Source organism: Copadichromis virginalis, linkage group LG1 (assembly GCF_057382275.1).
Source record: "Copadichromis virginalis isolate Kocher_CV1m ecotype Utaka linkage group LG1, C_Virginalis_male_GT1.1, whole genome shotgun sequence".
NCBI lineage: Eukaryota > Metazoa > Chordata > Actinopteri > Cichliformes > Cichlidae > Copadichromis > Copadichromis virginalis.
Genome location: NC_140618.1, coordinates 3,196,074 through 3,214,046, shown reverse-complemented (window position 1 = coordinate 3,214,046; position 17,973 = coordinate 3,196,074). Strand labels below are relative to the sequence as shown.

At 41.0% G+C, this 17,973-nt stretch overlaps 1 protein-coding gene and 1 pseudogene across 3 annotated transcripts; both read right to left on the bottom strand.

The window, feature by feature from the left end:
- Window positions 1-4,092: 4,092 nt before the first annotated feature.
- On the bottom strand, window positions 4,093-11,503 carry LOC146718134 (deoxyribonuclease-2-alpha-like). 3 transcript variants are annotated; one of them, XM_085478574.1, is made up of 7 exons: window positions 11,452-11,503; window positions 6,928-7,025; window positions 6,169-6,307; window positions 5,988-6,078; window positions 5,632-5,793; window positions 5,365-5,538; window positions 4,093-4,737 (listed from the first exon to the last, which is right to left on the bottom strand). In XM_085478574.1, the coding sequence occupies exons 2-7, from the start codon at window positions 7,011-7,013 to the stop codon at window positions 4,277-4,279; spliced, it is 1,113 nt and encodes a 370-aa protein (XP_085334700.1). In that variant the 5' UTR covers window positions 7,014-7,025; window positions 11,452-11,503; the 3' UTR covers window positions 4,093-4,276. The 3 variants fall into 3 exon arrangements, with proteins under 3 accessions (XP_085334700.1, XP_085334665.1, XP_085334691.1); XM_085478539.1 differs by lacking the exon at window positions 11,452-11,503 and adding an exon at window positions 7,232-7,277; XM_085478565.1 differs by lacking the exon at window positions 11,452-11,503 and having other exon boundaries at window positions 6,928-8,176.
- On the bottom strand, window positions 11,475-13,220 carry LOC146718133 (parathyroid hormone-related protein-like; annotated as a pseudogene).
- Between the last annotated feature and the right edge of the window lie 4,753 nt (window positions 13,221-17,973).

The window sequence follows — 17,973 nt, the reverse complement described above, 5'->3', positions numbered from 1 at the left end:
TCATGACACACTTAAATCCAGAACACATAATTTAATATTGTTATTAAATTAGCAGAATCAGGATGTGTTAGTCGAGGCGGCTGCAGCCAATCAGTGACATGCAAAAAAACCAAAGTTAACCCCGAACGCTGAGGAAAAGCCCAGAGCGAGGAGAGGAGAGGACGGAGGCGGAGATCAGGAAACGGGGATGGGTGCTCGGATGGAGGAGCTCAGTACCGGCCAATCGTGGAGGGTTTGGACAGACCAGCGCCCGCCGCCTCCCGCAGGCAGAGATTGGGAGCTTCGGATTGGAGGAGAGTAAGGAGGAGGCGTGGCCCACAGCGGCATGGGGGAAGGGGAGCGGGTGATTGGCCGGAGAGAAACAGGAACACAGGAATTATTTTTTTTTTTAAATTAACTTTATTTATCACACTTTAGACATACAGTCAAGTAAAACAGGAATCACATAAAAGATGACATTGTGGTAGTACAATGAGGAACAGAAAGAGTGACAAGGACAGTGAGACAAAAAATAAAATAAATTAAGGGGAACATAAATAAACAAAAGTTTGCAAGAGCCAAAATCAAGTTAGCAGTTTCAATCGGTTATAGATGTTAACAGTCTTGAGAGCCTTCGTGTTTTTTGATGAGGAGATTGTCCTTACATATTGTGCAAGTTCCATTTTTAATACAAGAAGTTCAGGCTTTCTGCCGAGGACTTTGCTTTTGTGTATATGAAATTTTGCCAAAAATAAAACCAAATTTATAAAGAAGAAAGCATCATTGTCCTTGTCTTTAAAATTATAATAGCCAAAGATAACATCCTTATAGTATAGTTGAAGATTAGGGAGAACAAAGTCAGTAATAAACTTGTGGAAATCCTTCCAGAATTTACACGTAAATTTACACGACCAAAACAGATGAAACTGTTTCAGGTTGCTCTTGACAGAAGGTACAATTTACATTTATTTCAGCCATAAATTTGGACAAATATTGTTTGGTAGGGTAAAACTTACGAATCAACTTAAAGGAAATCTCTTTAATTTTGTTTGTCAAGAAAAACCTTTGTGGTAAAGTCCAAACTTTTTTCCATTCAATATCTGTTACAAAATTGGCCCAATAAAATATGGCTGATGGAACAGAGACCATTGCATCCTGAAAGAGAGATCTTATTTTGGTATTTATAGACTTATGAGAGGAAAAGCAAACATTGCCAGGAGAAGAATGTAACACATCCGGGGGAGTGACCTGTAGTGGAGCATCTGTGTAACATGGACAGACCAGATGGGATGGCATCGAACACTATTGAGAATTCTTTAGGCGTTATCGGTACATTGTATCTCCTGAGGAACTCAGAGTCATTATAAAAGAGTCCATCTTCTCTATATGACTGACTAACCAAGATTATTCCATTATTAAACCAGTTATTTAAAAAAAGAGTTTTTTATAAATAATATTGCAGTTATTCCAAATAAAACAGTTTTGTGGAGAGAAATTGTGTTTGTAAATCAGCGCCCATGCCAAAAGAATTTGTTGATGAAAGTGAGAAAGTTTCAGTGGTATTTGTGTAATACTATAACTGCAGAGCAGCAGGAAGTTAAGGCGCCTACATTAGAGAACACATGATGTGAGATAAAGTTCCAGATAGAAGTGGGATTCTTTAAATACTTTTTAATCCACTTTATTTTAAAGGTGTTGTTAAGAGCACCGAAATCAATAAAATTTATACCTCCTTTATCATATGAATTTAAAGCTACTGATTTACGCAAGTAGTGAGTTTTATTTTTCCATAAAAAATTGTATAATAATTTGTTAATCGACTACAGGTTGTATTATCAACATGTAGTGACTGGGCAGCATAGGTTAGACCTTCAGCCTTCGATAGCAGAACTCTACCCTTCAATGACAGGTCTCGCTGTAGCCAATGATTAAAGATTTTTTGGGTTTTATCTATAATAGGAATGAAGTTTGTGGAGTTTGCTCATTTTTTATTATTTGAATTCCAAGGTATCTTACAGAGTTTCTTACAGGTATTCCATGAATTGAAGTTGCTAAACAACTTTTAACTGGTAAAAGTTCACATTTATGCAGGTTGAGTGAAAGTCCGGAGGCTTTAGAAAATGGCTGTATTGTTAATGGCCACTGAAACTTGCGAGGCGTCTCTGAGGAAGAGAGCTGTATCGTCTGCCAGCTGACTTATGAGTATTTCTCTGTTAGCAATGACCAGGCCTTTTAAAGAACTGAGTTTAATGTGCAAATTAAGGAGTTGCACAGAAAGAAGGAATAAATATACGGATAGGGGGCAACCCTGCCTCACTCCACGCTTTAGAGAGAATCTTGGGGAAGTACCAGTGGCAAGCTTTATGGAGCTGTTACTGTTGGAATACAGTGTCCGAACGGCATTACAGAAGGACTGACCAAACCCAAATTTATTTAAAGCAGTAAAAATAAACTCATGCTCTAAGGAGTCGAACGCCTTGTAGAAATCTAAAAAAAGAATAAGACTATCATCCTGTACAAGTTCTGGGTAATCTATTATGTCTAAAATTAATCTTATGTTGTTTGAGATATGACGATTCTGCATGAAACCAGACTGACTCTCATCAATAACTTGATCTAATACAGGTTTCATTCTATTAGCCAGAATTTGTGCCAATAACTTATAATCATTATTCAGTAAAGAGATTGGTCGCCAATTGTCTAAGAGCAAAGGATCCTTTCCTGCTTTTGGAATGAGGGTGATCAAACCTTGACATAAAGTGGGAAGGAGTGCACCTCTATCCATACTTTCCTTAAAAACTTCTAAAAGAAACGGGGCTAAACTGTCAGCGAACTGTTTGTAAAACTCGGCAGTAAGCCCGTCAGTTCAGGAACACAGGAATAAAAAAACAAAACAAACAGAAACTGATCAGAGAGGACGGGACAGGAAACAGCAGCAGCGTTCAGCTCGACAGAGGCGAGCGGCGAGGGTTCTACTTCCTGTCAGGGTCCAGACTCAGGAGTGTTTCTTCACACCTCACTTACACATGAGTTTGTTTGGCAGCACTTTATAACAGCCTGTGACTGAGGCAGAGATTGTTTTAAAAACTAATTCTTATAGAAATGACAACATCAGCGTTCCCTTCCATATCGAAGCCTGTCAGATGTCACGCCCTGATTCGTCACATGACCTTTTCCAAGAAGAAAACAAATACACAGGCTTTAACTGCCAGCGGTTAATTCAGCGCGGATACACAGCTGCCGCTAAGCTAGCCAGAGCTTCCAGCAGTTCACTGCGGCCCCCCGCTGGGCCCAAGCGTCAAGGATGTGTATGTTTATTTTAGCTCACGTAGCTTTTCAGCCATTTTTACACAAAGAAACAATTAAAAACACCAGGCAGATGTTATGGCTGTTCAGCTGATAGCCACCAGCTTACTTTCCACTGTTCTGATTTTAATGGCCAACAGGGGGCGCTACTCTGGATGCAAAAAGACTTCAAAGCCATACAGACAACAGGAAACAGCCTTCGACTCCGTGCTCTGATGATGATCTTATTGTCTGTAATACTGAGTAAAACATAAATTATTCATAAATTATAAATAGTTCCGGTATGCTGCAGGAACTCGAGGCCTGGACTTGTCCTGCAGGTTTTAGATATCACCCTGTGTCAACACACCTGTATCAAGTGATTAGTTCATTCCCAGGCCTCTGGAGAACTTTAAGACATGTTGGGGAGGTTATTTAGCCATTTGAATCAGCTATAAAATATTGCTCATCAGATTCTAACAGCTAAAAACATGACTTTAACCTTAATTGGATAGACTATATCGAATATATTCGAAATCAACAATAACACTTCTCAATATTGCCAATAACAAAACTAAAAAGAGTAGGCCAAAAAACTGGGCCTATAAAAGAAGACCTGTTACAGAAGAAAAATTTCAGTATAAAACCTGGTTTAGCAAATCAGAATCTACTAAACCATAAAAATAAAGATGTCTGACTGCAGGGGCTAGTTTGAATAATTTTAAAAGTCATCAGACAGAAACAGGACCTCGGAGTAAAAACAAGACAGATTCATGCAAAGTCATTTATTTCTATGGTTTCCATGAGCAAAGGAAGCACACTGTGAAATATCCATCAAATGTTTTTAATTTCATATCGTTCACAGAAACATTAGATAACACTGACAAGAGTGACGATGTCAGCACCAGATTCAAGTCAGCTTCACTTTGATAAAATCTGAAATGAATTTACAATAAATATGAAACTGGTGAACGTAGATAGAAAACAAGACCGAGGCGGTTGTCTGCTGCAGTTAACCATGTACTTTTGGTTTTTTAGGGGGTGGACCAGTGTCACTCTCAGTGCCACAGTCAATGTCACCGGCTGTGGCACCGGCTGTGGCACCGGCTGTGGCACCGGCTGTGGCACCGGCTTTTTTAATCTTTTCAAGTTTTTTAATTTCCCTAAATGCTTCTGCCACAGGTTTGCTATTAATGCACAGTGCACCACCAGGCCTTTCGAACTGTGATGGTTCTCTGTTTGAGTCACCAACACACATCCAGTCTTGAGTTTCAGAAACACACCATTTGGAATGATCACATCCATGATTCCATTTACCTGCGGCAGTGTCTACTGACATGATGGTGACTAGTTCTTTGCCTTTTCCAGTTACAGAAGGTGGATGTTTATCAGCTTTATTAGGGTCGCTGCGCCAGGTCTGGATGTATAAATTGGTATTTAGTGTGTCAGCAATGGTGACATAAAGATCTCCGACTGCAAAAGGAAAGACAAACACCAAGAAACCATCAGATAGTTTTAAAATAACAGAATAAAAAAAGAAAAGTGTTGCTTACAACAACCCTGACTCGACTTTCTCTTTCTGAGAGTTTATGGGAAATTCCAGCTCTTCTTATTTAATCATTTCTTTTACAAACATCAGACCTCGTATGATCCCTGCTGCTACACTCCCCTGCACTAACTCTGCACTGAGGCTGGGTCACGCTGACACCTTAATGAAAGGTTTCCATGGCAATACAAACTTACAGCACAACATGTGTGTTCACAGGATTTATTTTTCAGCTTCCACAACATTTTCATACCAGGATCATTTTTTAATTTTAAATGTGAGTTATTTTTAGAGTTAAAATCTAAATGAAGTACATTTTGAACAGAACTACTCTGTAAAGTTAGATCTACTCATAACCCAGCTGATGTTTCACAGGCCAAATCATTAGAGGGTTAGAATAAAGGACTGTGTTAGGTTGGACGTTTCACACCTTGTAAATAAGATTCTCAGCTCTTTGGTGGGAAAACTACAGAAAGTCACAATTATTTCACACAGGAAACTCACAGTGTGGTTTTAAGGGTTTTTTTCTAAAACGAATGAAGCAGAAATCTCACCTTCAGGATCCCTGGTGGCTGAGGTTTGTTTAACAAAGCGTTTAAACTGCGAATTACCAGCTGACCGCAAGTCGTTGTTATAGGGCCGCGCTCGTGGTGCGGTGGAAGAATCTGTGAGATTGTCAGCATTGTATTCTTCAAATTTATAAGCTTTGATATCTTTAAGATGTTGAGCTGAAAAACATCAAAATGAGGGATGTACATGTTACTGTGTTAAGACTTCATATACACTCTACACATGAAGAAATAACTTGGACATGCTCTTACCTATTTCTTCAGACTCTGTAGATTTCAGTGTTACACACATAAATATCTGTGCATTACGTTCCCCATTTTTAGGATAGAAATTATTGCTTTCATGAGAAAAGGGGAATCTTGGTGTGCTGTGTAAAAGCCAGACTACATTGTCCTCATCTATCATCACAACTCCTGCAGAACAAGAACATGAAAGAGCACATGTCATTATTAAGAAGAGAACATCTGCTGAGTGATCTGAGAATAACAGCAGCTGTGGTTCTGATGCTCAGAGGTGAGCGTGAAGGAGAGCGCATTTAACTCAGGTGTGTTTTTATTAGTATTTATTGTGTTATTTTTATTATTATTAAAAAATTATTTCTACCCACCTTTGCTGTGGCCATGGGTGGAACTTACACTATTTGATGTTGGTGGTTGGTCATTGTATGCAATGAATCCAAAATCTGATGACTGCGTATCCTGAAAGAATCCACAAAAACATGACATAAATTATGTCTTTCCTCAAAGAGCATACACACTAATAACAGAAACTCATGGAGTTAATCTCACTTTTTCAAAGTAGGGCTTCAGGGTATTTGCCAGGACACCAGCTTGGTTGTTGACATGCTTGTTATTCTTTCTAAGGTTCTGGTTGGTTGAATCAGTGTAAACAGAGTCAAACCCCTTTTTCACCTTGTACAAAATAAACCTGGTGATGTCAGAGACAAGTCAGTAAATTCAAAGATCACAATAAATGATGAGAAGCTTAACTGAGCATGGAAGAAGAAAATAACAAACTCTGTTATACCCGAGTCTCACAAGCACCTGTATGAGTAAGCAGAGATATGACTGAAAACCTTTAACTATGAATAACAGAGCCTTTTATGAATAGTATTTTCCACAGGCTTCCTCATGATGCTAAAATGTGATGAAGCTTATGAAACTTTGCAAAGTGTTTTCTTTCCATGTTTCCTCTTTTGATCAATAAAGTGAGAATAAGATGAGTGTTAAAAATAGATGTGCAGGGCTGGAGAAAGGAGGCAAGTGTCACAGTATTGTGTTGTCTTCCGTGTTTTAATGCATTAGGTATGTCTAATGTCCCTGTTTTAACTTCCCATACTTGGAAATGACGTTATTTATGAAATGGAAATATATAAAATAACTGATAATAACAGTGTAAAATAGTGTTACAGTGTCTGAACATCATCTATGACTATGTTGAAACGCAGGTGTAAAAGGTACCATAGCGCAGCTTTGAAGCACTTGAAGACCAAAGTTACTAATGTATAATTCAGTATACATGAATGAATAGCTCAAATGTTGTCTTACCAGTCTACATCTGCACCATTTTCATTTTTACAGGATATAGCGCCCTCACAATGTGAGCCAAGCAGACCAACAGTGAGGACAATCATCCAAAGGACTTCCTGAAAGAACATAATAATAATAATAAAAATCATTTTAATACATCATCTTCCCTTTACATGAAAAAAAGAATTAGCCCACTATTACAGGCTGCAGTGTCTTTACAGGTAATAACATAATTCAGTATCACAGCATGACTTGAGTTCACAGGTTATTCTGTGCTGCACCAAATGTGTCACCATCCTAATACAGACAGAAACCAACTTACCATCAGGCTGAGTGAAGAGTGTGTGAGTCCTCAGCTGAACTGACCCTTAGTTATACAGCTCCACAATATGATTTGCATTGACCCATGGTCAAGAATTTTAATACCGTTGGACTTTTAAATATATTGTATTGATAGGAAAATGAATAAAAGAGGAGTTTCTTTGTTTTGTATCAGACATGACAGCAAACTTTTCTTGCTGTCAAACTAAATACTTTATTAGATTTTACCCATGGATGTTTAATACAAGCATTTTTTTCCTACACTCCTGGCAACTACAGTGTTACAGTTTTTAGCAAATATTACTCCAAGTACTACAGAGCTTTATTCATCCCACAATTGTTGATTAGTTGCTTTAACAGCTGTTTTCCAACAGCTGGTTGAACTGACGGCCATCATACTGTACATGTGATCAATCGATGGTTTTTTTTGTCAGATTTGGAATCAAACAAAAGTATAAATCAAAAATCTTTTTTTCAAAAAAGACATTAAATACCACCATTGGTGTGAGCAGAGGTTATGCAAAACCTTCAGGAGGGTATGATGATATAAATGTTAGTGGTTATTGAGATGTGACCTCACTTCCTGTTTAGAGGGTTAGTTGCTGATTTTGATCAACCATAATGTATAAACATTACAGCCATTTAACACATAGACCTGTATCCCTGGTCTGTTGCCGGGTGTTTAGCCAGTCTTGTTTTATCACTCATTAGCAAAGCTGGAAAAAATCAAGACTTCACCTGCAGCAGGAAAAAGGAGACAGATTCTCTTTTTTTTTTTTTGCCTGTCCCATTTGGTTCTTTAGCCGTCAGAATTGTTGTCTGAAGACCAACAAGGATACCCAATGGATTTACTTTGCCAAATGGATCATCGTGGCATTGGCGTATTGGTCCATTTGATCGACCTTTGTTTTTATTATTTATTTTATTTTATTTTCAGATGTTACAGACGGGACAGACATGAGTGAGAGATAGGAAAGGGAGAAAGAAAGAGGAAGGAAAGGAAAAACAGAAGGGGAGAGGGACAGTGAGAAAGGGGGAAAAAAATAAAATAAAATCTCCTGGATCACCTGTTGAGAGAAGAATAGAAAACAAGCAAAAAAACCCAAAGCAACATACTAAACACAACACCATCGCATTAATCTAGCTAAGTGTAAACAGCAGTAAATACTAAATATTCAATGTTGTTGTGCAGCACGCAGGACAGACAGCGCACAATGTGCTTCGAAGTAGCAGCCAAGAAAGGTGTAATTTAAGTCTGCGAGCAGTGAACACCCGTGTGCACACCTGTGTGGATCAGCACGCTTGTATTCAAATGGTTTCCACATGTAATGGTCTGCTAGAGGATGTAGCGAGCCATAGCCCCGTCCCCCAGGGCATGAAGCAGGCATAGAGGAGATCCAGGCCCCAGACATCCAGAGGCCCCAGAGTGCGAGAGCCCAAGGAGGACCACCGGAGGGGCATCCGTGCCACCTTCATGACAGACAGATTCTCTTTATGTACAGTACAATGGTACAGTCTGTCTGATATGCAAAGGCTTCATTTTCCAGTCACTGATAACAGAGTTTTATTAAATGTCTGCAGGTAGTTTCCCCATTGGACATTTTCTTAATCTGGACAGTGAAAGCTTATCTTTGCCTCTTTTCCACGTTGGTCATCTATTCTAACAGCCACTTTTTGCCTCACCCAAGTTGTCCACCAATTATTTCTAGCTGCTCACCCAAACACAGGAGACTAGATGCATTCATAAGTTCCTTTATACTGAATTAAATGATGAACAAATAATTTTATTGTAAATGTGTTAAGGAGGACCCCCACACACAGCGGTTAGCAGCTTCAGTGTCTATTTACAGTGTATGTGTTTGCAGCTGAGTCACTTTTCCGTGCTCTCTCAACTCAACCATCTTCTCCACGTTTGTGGGGAAGGTGGATAATCACCAGACACTTTAATAGGTACAGCTTTGGAACCAGTTATTAAGATTAACATTTATTTGCATTTATTTATCTATAAATCTAATTACAAATTTTAAAAACTGTGTAAACTGTAACTTTGTTGTTAAGATGGAAGCTTCACTGATGAAAGGTATGATTCAGAGTGTAACATGAACATATAGATGAAGCCAGCCGAGAGGTGTGCAGGTGGATGAGCAACAGCTAATAATTTTTGGTCCCGATGATGACTTCTTTTTTTTGGCTCACTCAGACCTGGGGCCCTTCCCATGGGACTCTCTCTGAAACTTTCAAAAGTCATCCATGTGGAGATTACATTAGCAGGGGAGGGTTGTAACTGTAGTGTTGATAAGTAACCCAGGATGCAAATGTTGGGGGATAGAGGGATCGGGCAGTCCAGTATGTGTGATAAATGGTCTATAACTCCGAAAGTGCTGACAGGAGTGCAGTGCCAGATAGCACGCTAACAGCTGTCTGTAGTTTTCTGTGTGCGTTGTGTCCATGTTTGAAATTCCCTGAATCCAATTTTTATGTAGTTTTTCACCTGTGGAGCCTATTCTGTGGATAACTTTATACTGTATATATGATATACTGAGCCTATCGTTCAAGTTGGTCCTAACATGGAACCCTGTGGAACTCCATAATTAACCTCAGTGTGTGAAGAGGACTCTCCATTTACATGCACAAACTGGAGTCTATTAGATAGATATGATACAAACCACTGCAGCACAGTACCTGTAATACCTACAGCATGTTCTAATCGCTCTAATAGGATATTATGGTCGACAGTATCGAACGCTGCACTGAGGTCTAGCAGGACAAGCACAGAGATGAGTCCACTGTCAGAGGCCATAAGAAGATCATTTGTAACCTTCACTAAAGCTGTTTCTGTGCTGTGCTGAGCTCTGAAACCTGACTGAAACTCTTCAAATAAACCTCTGCAGATGATCTGTTAGCTCAGGGAATAATGCTAACTGTATTACATAGCTATATTCTCATTGTCTATGGTTACTCATTAAAAAAAAGTTTGTAAGGCACATTGGGGAGCGATGTGAGCAAGGATTCACAAAGAGTAAAATCTGTCGCCCTGCAGAGCGTCAATAAGGTTTATTTTCTTATTTATTACTTACTTATTTTCTCTCGCCTACTAACGCTCACTAACTGTATGTGTCACGGCTGGTGGGGTGAGCCGTGTGGTGTAGGAGGAAAAAGGACCCAAAATGCAGGCAGCCGACTGATGATATGAGTGAGGATTTATTTACAGGTGACAGTGGCAGAAACAGACAACGAAGCATGAGAAATACTAACGGAAACCTAAACTGGGAAAACTAAATAACAAACCGGAGATCATAGGAACAGGGTGGGAGGCAGAGAGACGCCGACGAGGAACAGGACACCATGAAACACAGACGATCCAACGATGAACAGAAGCCAACACACACTATAAATACACACTAGGTAATGAGGAGATGACATGCAGGGGTGGACACAGCTGACACTAATGGACATGATGAGAGGCAGACCTACAAAGTAAAACCGGAAACACACAGACTGTTTTACAACAAAAATGCAGGGACCTGAACGGAGCACAGAGGGGAGACACAGGTAGGAACAATAAACACGACAACCAACCCAAAGAACGAATACAGAGTCAGAATAAACACCAAACACAAGATGAACCCAAAAAGCAACACAAAACGCTGGGTCAACGACCCAGGATCATGACAGTATGTGTGTCTCTCTCTCTCATCTCACCTGTTGCACTTCTGACCTTTCACCAGAACAGAGGCTCATCCTTATGTGTAACAACCTAACTGAAACTATATGCACTATGTTGAATAAATGTTATAATCAAGAACCTCTACTAAAAGCTTAATAAAAGATATAAATGAAATTTGAATAACCTAGTCCAAACAGCTCCTCAGAATAACCTGCACTTAGACTCTGCTTTCGGTTTCACTTCTGCAAACGCGCGCTCTGCAAACCTGCAACTTCCTGTCAGCCTGCAACTTAGTCTTTCTGAAAGACACACACTGTTTAAACATCTGAATGCAATATCAGTTCTGTAGATTATATTATTAATGCAATGGTAATGACGATGATTATTAACAATAGCAGCAAAATATCTCTCCACTCTCAATACCGCCCTATTTTTCAGACATCATCTCAGCTCCACAACACTGACACAGCACAGAGTCAGTGCACTCTGCAGTATCTGCGGCTGTAACGCGGCACACACGTGTTCTGAAAACCAGGTCAGCTGTTTGGACTCACCTTCGTCAGAGACTGACGGCGTTTTAATGCAGCGCCCTCTGGAGGCCGAGCAGAGACCTCCACTCCAGGAGGAGTCCGCTACCCATCCTCCAGCCTCCACCCCAAATAGCGTGCCCTCCTCTTCCTCTTTTCCCCTTCCCTCCTCTTCCCAGCCCTCGATTTCTTCTTCTTTTTGCCCGACACTTTATTCACGCCGTCTTTGTATGTCTGCGACTTGTTGGTCTCCTGTGGCAGGTTGGTGCCCTCCTCCTCCTCCAGCCGGAAGCTGATGGGGCGGTTCTTGGTGCCTCCGGGAGGTTTGGAGTGCAGGGTGCTGCCGGTGGTGCTGAGGTTGATTCCTAGGCCGACCCCCGGCATCCCGACTCCGGCGTCGCTGCTGCTCCCGCCTCCCCCTGTGGTCCACATGGGGAGGTCACGGATCTCTGCCGTGTGGACTTTGTCCAAAAGTGCCTTCAGGAGTAAAACACGCTCATGTTCCATCATCATCCGGCCTTTGTCGTGCATCAGCTGAGCGTGACTCACCGATCGTTTCCTGAACAGAAGAAAGAGAGAAGGTTTGTTTACATGAAGCTTTTCATCGTTCTAAAAGATTTTCAATCAAACAAAAACAACAACGCCCTTTTAAATGTTTCAGAGCTCATCTGTGCAGGTTTCTCCTTAAATAAAAACACCCTGTGACTCTGGCTGGAATCAAAAGTGTTACCATCTACACCACAGGAAGCACTTCAAACTGAACCATGCAAAATAAAATAATATTTTTATTGTGGAAAAATTTGGTCTAATATTTGTTTTTACAGGCTTATTGACGAAGCTAAACACATGTGCATTATTTTGGGTTGCTCCCTGTTGTCCACATACTTTTGGCATTTTAGTGTTGACCTGACTGACCAGCAGAGGGCAGCACAGGCAAACAGTTTGAAATGGAGCAGCCGGAGAAACCGTATCCTTCTTCTCCTTTAAATTCTTCCCTATAAATTCGACGGCATTTCTTGAACACAGGTTTCACTGCTGTCTTTCCTCTCCAGTTGTTTTTGGACAGCGCTGTTGCATCCATGCAGAGAAATGACCTGATTCATCAAACCACAGCCTTTCCAAGCCTTTTAAAAGTGATACAGAAGATCCCCGCCCTGCGAGGAGGTCCAGGAGGGTTTTCTCTCCTTTTAGATGAACATGAGCGCAGCCAACGCTTTCACTCTTCATCAGCGTGGATGTTAACCGGCACATTCGTGGCACTCAAACCCTTGAGGAATTAAAAAAAACTGCTGCCACAAACACTTTGTGCCAATTAAATGTGGTGAAGGAAAAAAAAAGCTGCTGTGATTCTGAAATGAAGCTGCACATTCCTCCACACTGAAAAAGTGAGTCATAATAAATCTATCGACTCTGATTTTAGCTGAATGGTAAATGGCCTGTATTTATATAGCGCTTTACTTAGTCCCTAAGGACCCCAAAGCGCTTTACACATCCAGTCATCCACACACAGGTGATGGCAGCTACATTGTAGCCACAGCCACCCTGGGGCGCACTGACAGAGGCGAGGCTGCCGGACACTGGCGCCACCGGGCCCTCTGACCACCACCAGTAGGCGGGAGGTGAAGGACCTGTTTCCACTCAGCTGATCATCATACCACTCGAAGACAGACACACACACACACACACACACACACACACACACATACAGCGCTTATATCTATGACTCTTGCTTTCTCTTGTTTTGCCCCTCAGGTTTTTGACCTCACATCCACTGCAGCACCTCCTGTGAGCTCCATGCAGGACTATGCTGACATGTGTGAGTCCTTATACTGAGGCTATGATAATTACTCTTCATACTGATGCACTGACTTGTATTCTCTCACTGATTCAAAAACTGGGGCAAAAAATCTGTTACAGCAACGTAGAGTTAGAGTTACACGGTGATGCAGGTTACCTGCGGTCTCAGTTCGAGGATGGATCCCCTCTTACAGCACAGAGGTATAATCTCAAAAATGCTGAAACTTGTTAAGTTTTATAAATGAAAGATCTACAAAGCTGTGAGGGATTCAGGCTTCGCCGCAATGTTGCTTTACTGCGAGTCTCTGAGACTAACAGAGCAGCAGACACAGGTCGGAGGCTGCACACTGCTGAGCGCCAACGCCGCCCAGACACTTCAGGTGTGTGAGCATACAAACAGCTTCAGCAGGAGATACCGGAGGTTCCCGTGATGCCCTCCTCCACCCCCTGCTTCATACAGCAAACTGAGTAAGTGAAGCCTGATGACTGAGCTGCCGCTTCTCATTCAGCTTTTCCTGCTGAATAATAAAAATATCCAGAGCAGAACACACAGGCGGCCTGGGTTTATATGCATACAGATATTTCCTGTAAATCGCCGCCTTTGAAAGCCGATCTGGTTCTGTTTTACCTTTAATAACAGTCACATCAAACACTCCACAGAGAGGAGGAGGAGCGGGAAAACAGGCCGGGACATCCTGCAGTGGCAGCGTTCCAGCGCCCCCCGTCCTCAGCCTGCCGGCTCTTAATTGTTTCTTTCTGTGGGAGATGAGTGAAAGACGTGTGTTTCCTAAAGGCAGCGGTGAGTGGTTAGAGATGATTCACGGCCCTGATGGCTGACAGTACCGGGCGGCTCTGATGGATCTCCAACTTCCTAACTGGCAGACCACAGGCAGTAAGGATGGGCGGACATGTCTCAGCCTCCACCACTCTCAGCACTGGAGCCCCCCAGGGGTGTGTTCTGAGCCCCCTGCTGTACTCTCTGTACACATATGACTGCGTGGCCACTACCAGCTCCACCACCATCATCAAGTTTGCTGACGACACCGTCGTGGTGGGCCTGATCTCTGATAACAACGAGACGGCCTACCTGAAGGAGATTAGGAATCTGGGGAACTGGTGCCAGAGGAACAACCTCCTTCTAAACGTCAGTAAGACAAAGGAGCTGATAGTGGACTTCAGCACTAAGCAGGAGAGGAACTACCAGACCCCCGTCATCAACGAGTGCCCAGTGGAGAGAGTGGACAGCTTCAAATACCTCGGAGTTCACATCACGCAGGACCTGTCATGGTCCTGTCACATCAACACCGTGGTGAAAAAGGCCCGACAGCGTCTCTACCACCTCAGACGCTTGAGAGACTTCCAACTGCCCTCCAAGGTGCTCAGGAACTTTTACTCGTGCACCATAGAGAGCATCCTGGCGGGAAACATCTTAACCTGGTTCGGGAACAGCACCATGCAGGACAGACGAGCTCTACAGAGGGTTGTGCGGTCAGCTGAGCGCACCATCCGCTCCGAGCTCCCTGACCTGCACTCAATCTACAGCAGGCGGTGCTGGACCAAGGCCAGGAAGATGGTGAAGGACCTCAGCCATCCCAACAACAGACTGTTCTCTCTGTTGAGGTCAGGAAAGCGATTCCGCTCCCTGAAGACCAACACAGAGAGACTGAGGAGGAGCTTCTTCCCGCAGGCGATACGGTCTCTCAATCACACCACCACACAGTACTGACCCACACATATGGTTCTTACACACACACTGGACTTTCTGGACTTTGGTTTTGCACAACACTGGTCACTATATTCTTCATTTCCAGTTAATACTTGTACAGCTGCTGTTATTGTGTGTGTATATATATTTATTTATATTTAGATTTCTTCATACATTCTTATATAGTTCTATATTGTGTATTGTGTATTTTGTTGTACAGTTATTTTATTTTCAACTTTAATTTATATATTTTATCTTATTCTTTCCCAGTTAAATTTACCCTTCATTCTAATTTGTGTTGTACAGTTATTTCATTTTTAACCTTAATTTTTTTATATTTTATTCCTTCCTAGTTAAATTTACACTTTAATTTTTCATATTTATTTCCTATCTTATTCATAGCCCTTTCCTTTTTTTTTTCTTTAGGTCACGAGCAGTTGTCTAAGCATTTCACTGCATATCGTACTGTGTATGACTGTGTACGTGACAAATAAAATTTGAATTTGAATTTGATGAATGTTTCTGATGTTACGGCCCCTTTTAAAAGAAATTTGCAACTTTTTTTTTGTCCGGCAAATAAAACACTAGAATTATTCCTGCATTAGCCCAAAAACAACCACACCACAAGACACCCAGAAAAAAATGAAGAATACCACAAAATCCTGACAGTCATTGTTATTATTATTATCATTATTTTTATTATTATGATTGTTATTGGCTCCAGATTTAAAGGGACTTTTTTAATCACTCGCTGCAGATTTTAACTAAAACTTTCACCACTAGGGGGCAGCGCTAGCTGAGACATGTTCTCCGTTTTTAGTCGCGCTCTGGCTTCACCAATAGTTTTTGCTTTTACTTGGTGACCAATTTAACAGTTAAAGTTTAAATTTAATCACGGCGCCATCTCCTGATTCAAAACAGTATTACAAGAAAGAAAAGCTCCAGTTTGACTTTGTTAATATCTCTAAAATCAACAAATGCTTTGGACATAAAGTCAGTGCAGTCGAGAGGTCATTATGTTGACCCTGTGATGTAAAAACAAAATAGTTTTAAGTTTTAAAGATTTGAAATACCTTTAAACAAATTAATGTGCAATCATTCATTTGTTAACGTGTAACTCCTTAACAGAAAAAATGAGACACATCTTTCATAAAACTGCTTCATGAATACCAAAAGTTCACGTTTGACAGCCTGAGAAACACAAATTAAACATGAAAAACCATGAAAATTTATATTTTTTTGTCTGTGAAGGTTCTCAGTCATCCAGGCAGGGTTTTAATAGTTTTGCAATTTTCATTAGTTTTTATTTTTATTTAGTTTTGACTTCAGATTTTCAATTTTATATCAGTTTTAATTAGTTTTTACCAGTTGTTTGCTAGTTTAGTTTAGTTTTTATTTTTTTGAAAATCCTTAGTTTCAGTTTAGTTTTGATTAGTTTCAGTTATAGTTTTAGTTGTGTTTGCAATAATTAAGTGTAACAAAATCCCAGTTTCATCATATCAGTCATGCTCTTCTGCTCATCCTTGGGTATGTTGCTATTCCAGCTACCATACCCTGCACCCTGCACAGGTCGCCTGTCTGTCGCAGGGCTAACACGCAGAGACAGACAACTCACATTCCCACCTATGGGTTCTTTAAATAAATAAATAAACAAAGACAGATGAACAACCATTGATACCAGGCAACTATAAAATGTATATCTTGGCCCCAATGAGACTATTAGCTCTTGCAGCACCGGGTGTTCCTAATTTTGGTTCAAGTGAATTGATAAACTTTTTGAAGGCAATTGACTCACACAGTTATGTAGATGTCCCCGTCCTGTTGTCTCGGGATGCATCACGCTGCCTGCCTGGGGTTAGCTTCTGTTTCTGGGGATGAGGGTTGAGTGTGCTCCCTTCTCAAGGTAAGCTAGGTTAGCCTTCTTGTGTGAGCTTTTCAAGTGCACTTTAAGGTTTGTGGGATTTCTTCCCCTTTAGAAATGTCCCTCATAATTTGTCTCTTTCCACTACAAGACACTTGTTTTATCCAAAACACAGTCATATTCAAAGTAATCCCAAATTGGACTCTGGCGCTTTCTCCCGACTTTTCCTGACATGATTCTGCGCGTGGACGGAGCAGCAACACAGACGACTCGACTAACGTGCTGCCACCTGCTGGCATAATGAGACACAGCAAGAAAAAATCTGGAAACTAAACTTCATTTTCACCCTTGACTATTGTAGGACACGCACACATCAATGAAAACTAAACACATTTTTGCTATAAATTCAGTTAATTTTAGTTAGTTTTGTGAACACTCATGACAGCTTTAGTTAGTTTTCCTTTTTTTGTTTTTATTTTTATTTCTGTTAACGAAAATGTTTTTTCACTTCTAGTTTTCGTTATTTCATTAGTTTTCGTTAACGATAATAACCTTGGTCCTTAGCACCCCAAAGCGCTTTACACTATAAAGCGCTTTGGGGTCCTTAGGGACTAGTAAAACGCTATACAAATACAGGCCATTTACCATTTAACCATATGACAGATTAACTCTGAAGCTGAATAAATATTAAAAACAGTAGCTTGTATGAACGTGTCAGCCCGCTGCAGGCTGCACTGCACAGCATACTAATGAGTTTGAGTACAGCAGCTGAGTACAAGAGAAATATTCCTTACCAAGAAAAGAGAACTGCAATGGTAGTTTACTGAGGGGAGCACTGGTGGCTCGCAGCTGTTGACTTGCGTTGGTCCAGGACCATGAAGTTGTTTGATTTGTGTTGATGAAGGCCTGCCTCCTTCTCCTCACAGTCACTTTTTACGAGACCATGAGTGTGTTTTATTTTTTGTTCTGTCAGTCTTGGATGTGACTCCTGAAAAGAGATTCACCATGATTCTGGTTCTCCTTTCACAGTCAGTACTGCTGGTTTCTCTCTCAGACTGACTGAAGATGAGTGATCTGGAGTCTCCAGGATCCAGCCGTCTGTCTGTGACCGACACAAAGTAAGATACTGTCTCTAATGTACACGAAGGAAATAGAGAACATAGGTGAAATCAGTATATAGAAACAA